The sequence below is a fragment of the Leucopleurus acutus genome (assembly GCF_964270905.1).
Source record: "Leucopleurus acutus genome assembly, chromosome: 11".
In the NCBI taxonomy this organism is placed as follows: Eukaryota; Metazoa; Chordata; class Mammalia; order Artiodactyla; family Delphinidae; genus Leucopleurus; species Leucopleurus acutus.
In genome coordinates, this window is record NC_139152.1 from 94,334,029 (window position 1) to 94,343,126 (window position 9,098).

The 9,098-nt window shown below is 46.4% G+C and overlaps 1 protein-coding gene across 1 annotated transcript; it reads left to right on the plus strand.

The window, feature by feature from the left end:
- The first annotated feature begins 5,689 nt into the window (after window positions 1-5,689).
- TOMM22 (translocase of outer mitochondrial membrane 22) lies at window positions 5,690-7,746 on the plus strand. The gene is made up of 4 exons (XM_082850341.1): window positions 5,690-5,811; window positions 6,064-6,182; window positions 6,652-6,769; window positions 7,006-7,746. Exons 1-4 carry the CDS (start codon window positions 5,692-5,694, stop codon window positions 7,078-7,080), a joined length of 432 nt encoding a protein of 143 aa, XP_082706467.1. The 5' UTR covers window positions 5,690-5,691; the 3' UTR covers window positions 7,081-7,746.
- The last annotated feature ends 1,352 nt before the right edge of the window (window positions 7,747-9,098 follow it).

Below are 9,098 nucleotides of genomic sequence, written 5' to 3' on the forward strand. Positions count from 1 at the left end.
CAAAGCCCAGGAGGTTCAGAAACTGGTCTAGGATCAGACAGCGGAAGTGTGGGAGCCTGCTGATTCCCGGCCCACATTGAAAGAGGGGAGCTGGGTGGGGGGCCGCCTCAAATGGAGGCTGCTGTGTGTAGGCCACCCTCAGGGCCAGCTCCATGGGGGATGGATAGAGAAGGATGATCTGTAGCCCCAGCCCATAACCTTCCTTCCCGATAATAGGAGAGACTAATTCAGAAGACATTGGAAAAGGATGTTATATGAGGGTGTAAATCTTCAGGTGCAGATAATAGGCACAATTGAGTTTGCTTATTCCTAGACCAGTATCATCAGCAACCATTTACCCTGCACCCTGGATACCAGATATCTGTAGACAGTCCCCCTGACTTATGACGGTTCAACTTAAAATTTTTCAACTTTATGGTGGTACAAAAGTGATACGCATTTAGTATAAACTGTACTTCGAATTTTGATAGTTTTCCGGGCCAGCAAAATGCAATATGATGCTCGTGATGCGAGGCAGTGGCAGTGAGCTGCAGCTCCCCATCCGCACGCAGTCACGGGGATAAACAGTCAACACACTTAAAACCAATCTGGACCCAGACAACCACTCTGTTTTTCATTTTCATTTCAGTACAGTATCCGAAAAATTACATGAGATATTCGACACTTTTTGTAAAATAGGCTTTGTGTTAGATGATTTTGCCCTCCTTAGGCTAATGTAAGTGTTCTGAGCACATGAAAGTTGGCTAAGCTACGATGTCTGGTAGCTTAGGGGTATTACATGCATTTTCGACTTATATTTTCAACTTATGATGGGTTTATTGGGACATAAACCAAAGAAGGGCTATATTTCTAATTCTCATGAGAATTTTTCAAGTTTGTTATCGTCATCCCCTGCTTTTAGATGAAGAAACAAGCCCAGCAAGGTGATACAGCTGGGAGGGAAGGGGCTAGGACTGAAACCTTTGGAGTCAGGAGGGGCACGTTTGGTTGTCATAGTGACATGGGTCCTGGTCCCCTCTGTACCACCACTGGCACCTGAGGGGGCTGTAGCCATGTGGGACAGCTCTGCAGTGAAGGAGGACTTGTATTTGGGGTGATGAGGGAAGCAAGCCATTGGTGAGTTTCAGCAGAGGAATGCTATGATTGACTTAATAAAAAAGGTCCCTCTGGCTTCTGTGTGGTCAGAACAGACTGAAGAGCTCAAGGCTGGGACCAGGGAAGTGGCAGCAGAGGAGGTGAAGTGGTCAAATTCTAGGCAGGAATTGAAGGTGGAGCCCACCATCAAATTGTAAGTTTGCTGATGGATGTGGTGTGTGATCTGAGTCAAGGATAATCCTATTAATGAAAACGTGTAAGGAATAGGAAAAAGAATCAGCTATATGTCACCACCCTAACCTTTGTTGGTTTATTCCCCCCCCCCCCCCCCCACTGAAATGCTACGTACTTTCAGGAATTCCTTGGCGGTCCAGTGGTTAGGACTTTGCGCTTTCACTGCTGAGGACCCAGGTTCAATCCCTGGTCAGGGAGCTAAGATCCTGAAAGCTGGGCGGTGTGGCCAAAAAAAAGAAAAAAAAATGCTACATACTTTAAAGATTTACCTTTTTGTCCGGTACATCTATTAGGTTCTGCCTAAAATACTTCCTCCTCAAAGCCTTTATTGACCAAATCTACTACTTCTGGGGGCACCCAAGTAAATAGTGCTGTCTACTTGACATCATCATTTGTAATCACTACAATGGTTTTGTAAATTTCTGAGCTGAGTGTCAGATAAGGGAAGAACTGTTACTGAAGAGCTGAGATTGAAAGTTCTGCGGGTGTGAGGGAGGGAGTGCAAAAAAAATCAGAGGAAATCTTAAGAGTTTGAGGCTTAACAAGGGGATCCATATGCACAGTTATGGGCTAACGTGTATGTTCTATTGGGGAGGAGTACTTACAGCTTTTGTAAAATTCTCGAAGGGATCTACGCCCCACACCGAACCAAACTGAATTAGGAACTACTATATTACCAGTTTCACATTCTGACAAGATAGGAACAGGAAAGGTGGAAACCATGGACTTGAGGGATAGGGAATGAGAGGAGCTGGGCGGGGGTGTTTCTAGAACACCTCGTCATCATCCAGATGGCAGAGTCAGCTTTGTGCCCAGCGTGAGACATTAGCACTTACTTGATGACACCCTTACTTGTGCCTCGACTGAGGCCCCTGGGCTGGCATCAATCTTACCACATGTCTTCTTTGCTGCCACTGAGCATTTCCCCTTGAAACCTTCAGTGAAGGTTTCCCTTCTTCATCTCCAGCAGCTCCTCCTCGAATCTCTTGGATTTGGGGGAAGAAGGTGCCCCTCCCCGCCCCTGACTTTTTTGGGGGGATTTTGGGGGGGATAGCTGTTCTGTTTTTCTTGTTGTTGTTATTACTTTTTTTTGCTTTTAATTAAATTGTTTTATGTGGCAAAACGCATAACATAAAATCTACCATCTTAACTATTTTAAAGCATACAGTTAAGTAGTGTTAGTACATTCATTCTGTTGTGCAGCCATCACCACCACCCATCTCCATAACTGCTCATCTTGTAAAATTGAAGCTGTTGTGTACCCATCGAAAACGAACTCCCCATCTCCTCCTCCCTGCCAGCCCCTGGCAACCACCATTCTACTTTCTGTCTATGATTTTGACTAAGTACCCCCTGACCTGTCTGATTCCACAGGGCTCTGTCTTTCTCACTTGGCCATTTCTGAATCATCACATCTATTCCTAAGGTTTGAATACTCTGCATGGCATGATTCCCAATATTTTTTCTTATCCTTGGACAATTTTATAAACATTGAAAGAGCTCTTTCAGCCTTAAACATGGATTTTTAAAAAAATCATGTACTGTTTGTGAATATAAACAAAATTAATTGGTCAAAGCTTTCCAAAAACTTCTTCATATTAGCATTTGTGACTTTCTACTTGGAGTTGTCGATGGAAAAAAAAAAAGATTAATCAGTCAATCTAAGAAAGAAATGGAGGCTTTTATTTGAGCCAAATTGAGGATTATAACCTGGAGAAAGCCTCTCAGAAAGCTCTGAGAATTTTTCCATCTGTTAGAGGTCAAAGCACAGTTATATAAGTTTTTGAGACAGAGTGCTATATGTTAAATGACGTATTATTGACAGTTTACACAATCCAGATCTATGTGTACACAGGGAGTAGTGGGTCATGGGTCATCATGGCCTTCTACAAGAAGGAAGGTTATCTCCTAAGGAGATCTGGTTAATGCAGATGCACAATACACACTAAAGGGGAGGGAGGAGGCCCAAACAGGCAAAGAAAGATTTTATGTTTAAATTTTTCTTGTCTTGCCATAAAATATGAATTTTATTTCATCAGAGTCAATGATGTCTGTAGTTTCCACATAAGACTGCCTTCTCTACCCTTCAAGAGTGTTGGTCTAGGGGCTTCCCTGGTGGCGCAGTGGTTGAGAATCTGCCTGCTAATGCAGGGGACACGGGTTCGAGCCCTGGTCTGGGAGGGGCCCGTGAGCCACAACGACTGAGCCTGCATGTCTGGAGCCTGTGCTCCGCAATAGGAGAGGCTGCGATAGTGAGAGGCCCCCCGCTTGCCACAACTAGAGAAAGCCCTCGCACAGAAACGAAGACCCAACACAGCTAAAATAAATAATTTTTTTAAAAAGAAGAATGTTGGTCTTCCAGCATTTCTTAAAAGAGCCCATAAGAGAATCAAAGCCATTGGCATTTGATTGCCCTTGCATTTATGTAGAGCTAGCCTGTTACTAACTCTGGTTCAGCTGCTCACTGCTCAAAAGCCAATACTCATACAAGTGCTGGTTGGAAAAGAAAGCTTGCTTTATTCGGGAGGTCAGCAACCTGGGGAGAAGGCGGACTCCAAAGATTCTGGGAGAATCATTTGGGGAGAGGGTCAGAGTCTTCCTTATCTTCCACTGTGTGCAGACTTTCTTCTGATTGGTTGGTGGTGAGGTAACAGGGCGGTGCTGCAGGAATCTTGCTCTCAGCCTGAGTTTACCATCCTCCACCTGCGTGGGGACCTTAGTCCCTGCAGAAGAACCCAAAGGTTATGTATATCTCTTGAGGAGGAACCAGGATCGCTGCACTGTTTCTTGACTGCTCCTCCTTTGTTTCTGCTTTCCCTCCCTTCCCTGATTAGCAACTGTTTGAACCTGCCCTTTGGAACTCAGGGAAGGTCAGGGAAGCTGAAAGAAGCCTATTTCCTACAAACAAGAAACAGGGACAGGGAAAGAATTTGTACCTGGGAGGGACTCACAGGATCCTGCTTGGTTTCAAGCCTACTTTAAAAAAAATTTTAAATACATGCAAAAAGTATAATTCATAAATGTACAGCCTGACGAATTATCCAAAATGGGCATACCCATGTAAACACCACACACGTCAAGAAATAGAACTTTACCAGCACCCCAGACACTCTCCTGCCTTCCCAAATATTACCTCCTCTTCCTCCTCAAAGGGAATCACTACCTTTCTCACCATAGATTGGTTTTGCCTGTCTTTTAACTTTACCTAGTGGAATCAGACAGTAGGCACCCTTTTGTGACATGAAGACTTTTTGTAGTTAGAGCTGCCCTGTCCAAAGATAAAGAGGACTGAGGACTCTATCTGGAGAAAGTGCAAACCCCGCCCCCCCTCCCCGGAATATGTAAACACAGGACAAGTCTCTCAAGTATCAGATAAGGATCAGGACTGTCCAATCCTGAGATTCTTCGGTTCCATGGTCAGTTGTCTAAAGAGGTATATCAAACTACCCTTGTATTAATAACTTGTGGGACACATTATAAAAAGGAGCATTTTCAAATATGGATAATACCTAATGCTGGGGAGGGTGTGGAGAAAAGGACACTTCCATTTGCTATTGTGAAAGTATGTGATATAATAATTCCGAGGGCAATTAGCTAATACCTACCAAAATTTTAAATGTTCATACGTTTTGGCCAGCAAACCCACATCTTGAAATCCATCCTCCAGAAATACTTGCAGCAACCCTGTACTGTGCCTCAATCTCCTCATTTCTAAAATGGGGACAATAGGGACTTCCCTGGTAGTCCAGTGGTTAAGACTTGCGGCTCCCAATGCAGTGGGCACTGGTTCCATCCCTGGTTGGGGAACTAAGTTCCTGCATGCGGCATGGCCCGGCCAAAAAAAAATGGGGATAGTAGCACCTCAGTGGGTTGATGCAAAGATTAAATGAGCGCCCCTCCCACCCCCGCCCTTCGCACGTACAAACAGTGCCTGGTACACTCTCGCCTTTGTTTTAGTACATTGGGACTGTTTACTTGACGTTTTCCCAGAAGACCAATACATCTCCAAATCTCTAATTTGCTCCTACCAAAAACAGCCCTCAGGGAAATGAAACTGGATTCGTGTTTGTCTACGTGCGATCTCTGGGAGGCTTGTTAAAATGCAGATTTTCGGGCTCACCCTAAGCCCACAGAACAGAATTAACCGCTGACGCACCCCGATTCAGGGCTTTAATAAGTTTCCCACGTGTCTCACGTTCTCCGACCTCCCGGCCGCCCTTTGCTGAAGGCCGGTGAAGCCCGCCTACCAGAGGGCGACGCTCTTCCCCAGCTCTCCAGCCTCCGGCTCCCGGAAGGGCGGCTCTGTCCGCCGTCGGCGCCGCACTCGCCTCTTCTCTTCCGCTTCCGGTGTTCCCCACAGCCATGGCTGCCGCCGCCGCCGCCGCCGCGGGCCCTGGGGCGCCGCTGTCCCCGGACGATTTGCTTCCGAAAGGCGATGCCGAGAAGCCTGAGGAGGAGCTGGAGGAGGAAGACGACGAGGAGGTACTGGGCACTGCGGGGCGGAGCGGGGCTGGGAGGGTGCGGGCGGGGAGCGGGGGTGAGGGCTCCGCGTGCTGCAGGAGCGGGACGAAGGCGCGTCGCGGAGCCTGGAGGGGTCCGAGCAGAGGCGTCTCCGGGAGGCGGGGTGAGGCTCCGCTGGGGCCGGGGTGCCCTAGCTCCAGGAGACCGGCATGTCCCGGCGTCGGGGGGTGGTTACCGCTGCTTCGGCCCATATCCGCGCCTCCTCCACCACAGTTAGATGAGACTCTGTCGGAGAGACTGTGGGGTCTGACGGAGATGTTCCCCGAGAGAGTCCGGTCCGCGGCTGGAGCCACTTTTGATCTCTCCCTCTTCGTGGCTCAAAAAATGTACAGGTAAGGGACGAGGGCAAGGACATTGGGGTGTGCCTGGGGTGACTGAGGTGCCCTGAATGAACACGGGCTTTGGGAGCCGCAGACTTAGGTTGGAGGCCAGCCCGCCAGCTAGATCACTGAGTGACCTTGGACTGGTGCTACTTTAACCTTTCTTGGTCTCTATTTCCTCGTCTGTAAAGTGAGGGTTCTTATTGGGCAGGGTCGTTGTGAGGATCAGCTCAGATTATGTGATATAATTAACGTATAAGGAGCACTGTGAGAACTCAGGAGGATGTTCAGACTACTCTCACTAGACGTACAGTCTCTAGAACTGCTCCTCCTGTTTCCGGTAGGAGTACAGTGCAAGAGTTGGGTAGAACGCGCCTACCAAGAACATCGGAATGTGCAGGGTGAGAGATTCGGTTACTGGTGAGGTCTTGGTGAAGCTGTGTATTTTTGTCTTGCCGTCGTGCTCATGCTCCCTCCGCAGGTTTTCCAGGGCAGCCTTGTGGATTGGAACCACTTCCTTCATGATCCTGGTTCTTCCGGTCGTCTTTGAGACTGAGAAGTTGCAGATGGAGCAGCAGCAGCAGCTGCAGCAGCGGCAGGTGAGCCCAGACCCTGGGCTTGTTGCCAGTAGTGGAGACATAAGTTGTTTATTCCTCCGGCACCTGGGTAGGGCGGTTAGTGTGCCGGAAGGGATTGGGATCCGGCCCACCCTCCTTTAGGTGCCTGACTGTGCCCTCAGCATTGTTTTCGTAGACCTTGTCTGCCTGGACAGGTATGATGAAAATGAGAGCCCTAGGTCTGTACAATGCCTTACACCCCTCCTTTTCTTTTCCAGATACTTCTAGGGCCTAATACAGGGCTGTCAGGAGGAATGCCCGGGGCTCTACCTTCACTTCCTGGAAAGATCTAGATTGTTACTGCTATGTTTGGCCTGTCTTGGTGGGAGAAGTTTGAAAATTCAAGTGTTTGAACTGCTGATTATTGGATTTTTTTTAATTTTTTTTTTTTTTTTGAACTTTGGCACATTGATTTATCTAAACCTGGTGGGGAGAATTCTCCCCACATTGTCTCATGGAGAGACTCCTCACTTGCAACTGTGCCCTCCATGCTCTCCTGACTTATGTCTTCTGTCCTCACTCTGATACGAGTGCAGCAATGCAGATGGTTACTCCAGCTCCGGCCATCCCACCCCTTTCACTAAATTACTTCTGACGGAAGATCTCCTCACTATCCCATTGTGGGGTAGGAACTGATGCCATCGGGAAGGATGTGCCCCTGACCATTAACGACTGTTCGGTTTTTAAGAATGGGGATGTTGGGGAGGGACGTGCACACGAGATAGAATGCATTACAGCTGTGCTGTGAATTTCTGTGTATGTTGGAAAGGATGGAGAGAGGGCTGGCAACAGCTTCAGCCACAACGTGGGGACTGTGGAGGACAGAGCAGGAGCTCATTTCCTCTGCATATTTCAGCTGTTAGACGTGTGTGTGTCTAAAAGAGAAAAAAAAGTCAGTGCTCACTTTTTCTATTTAAATATTAAAAAATGATTCCAACCAAAAATGTTTTCCAAGTGCTCGTCATACATACCTTGAAATTATTTAGACCATTTTAGGACAAAGAAAACTGCCCCTCACATTTTCTCTCACCTGAGCCAGCACCACCGTTTAAATACCGACTGATCCCTTAGGCCCACGTTAAATTCCCAGAGGTAAAAAAAAATCATCTTTGACCAAGAACCTCTCTGAGTTCAAGCAATCAGTTTCAGATCCACCGGCAAAGGATTGGGTCCATGTACTTGCACAGTCTACAATGACATTATACAGTTATAAAGGGGGAATTCCCTGGTGGTCCAGTAGTTAGGACTCTGTGCTTCCACTGCAGGCAACACGGGTTCGATCCCTGTTTGGGGAACTAAGATCCCACATGCTGTGAAGCTCGGCCAAAGGAAAAAAAAAGAAAAAACAATAATTATAAAGAACTTGCAAAGAATGACATAGTATTGCTATCTAGTCTGGGGATAGGAAGGTTGCAAATAGAACATCTTGGGTTTGTTCTTTTTGAAAATACAGTTGACCCTTGAACAACACGGGGTTAGGGGAACTGACGTTCCTTGCAGTCAAAAGCCTGTGCATTTCTTTTAAAAATCATTGGCCCTCTATGTGTCTTCTGTCCAACCAATCACAGTTCATGTGGCACTGCAGTTATTTCTTGAAAAAAGTTCACGTGTAAGTGGACCCCCAGAGTTCAAACCTGTGCTGTTTGAGGATCAATTGTAATTAATTGCTGATGAGCTATTGACAGTGAATCCAACTGTAGTCCTGTCTTTGAACTTTGTAATTTTTCCATTTCACACACATTTTTATTGGCATTGTGCTAGTAACAATACTACGTCCTTTATGTGGGTTGCTGGAACTATACTATACAATTTAGGAGGTGATATAGTATTCTCATTTTACAGAAGAGGAAAACAGTCCCAGAAAGGTTAAGTGATGTGTTCCAGGCTGAATAGAAAATGCCTGATCTGAATTCAAATCTAGTCAGTCTGGCTCGGAATCCTGCTATGTACTTGGTGCTGGGGCCTCCCAGGTCCTCTGTGTAAATACATAATCTTCCACCTGTTAACCAGGGAAGAACAGTCACTTGTCAGTAAACAAAACTTGTACTTAAGATTAGGGTTAGGGTTCTTCATGTTGTGGAGCCTAGTTTTTACAAATTAAGTCGAAAAGTGTCTCGGGCTTTTTCTGAATCAAGTCCTACTTGGTGAGTATTTTGTCTGGATTTTTGAAGTGAGAGAGGTCTGGCCAAAGCACAGTATGTCTCTAAAAGATGACTTATGGTGGTAGTGAATTCCTTCCAAAGCAGCATCATACTAAACTTCACTTTTTTTAATGTACATAATTATAGAATTCAGACAGATGAAATTTATG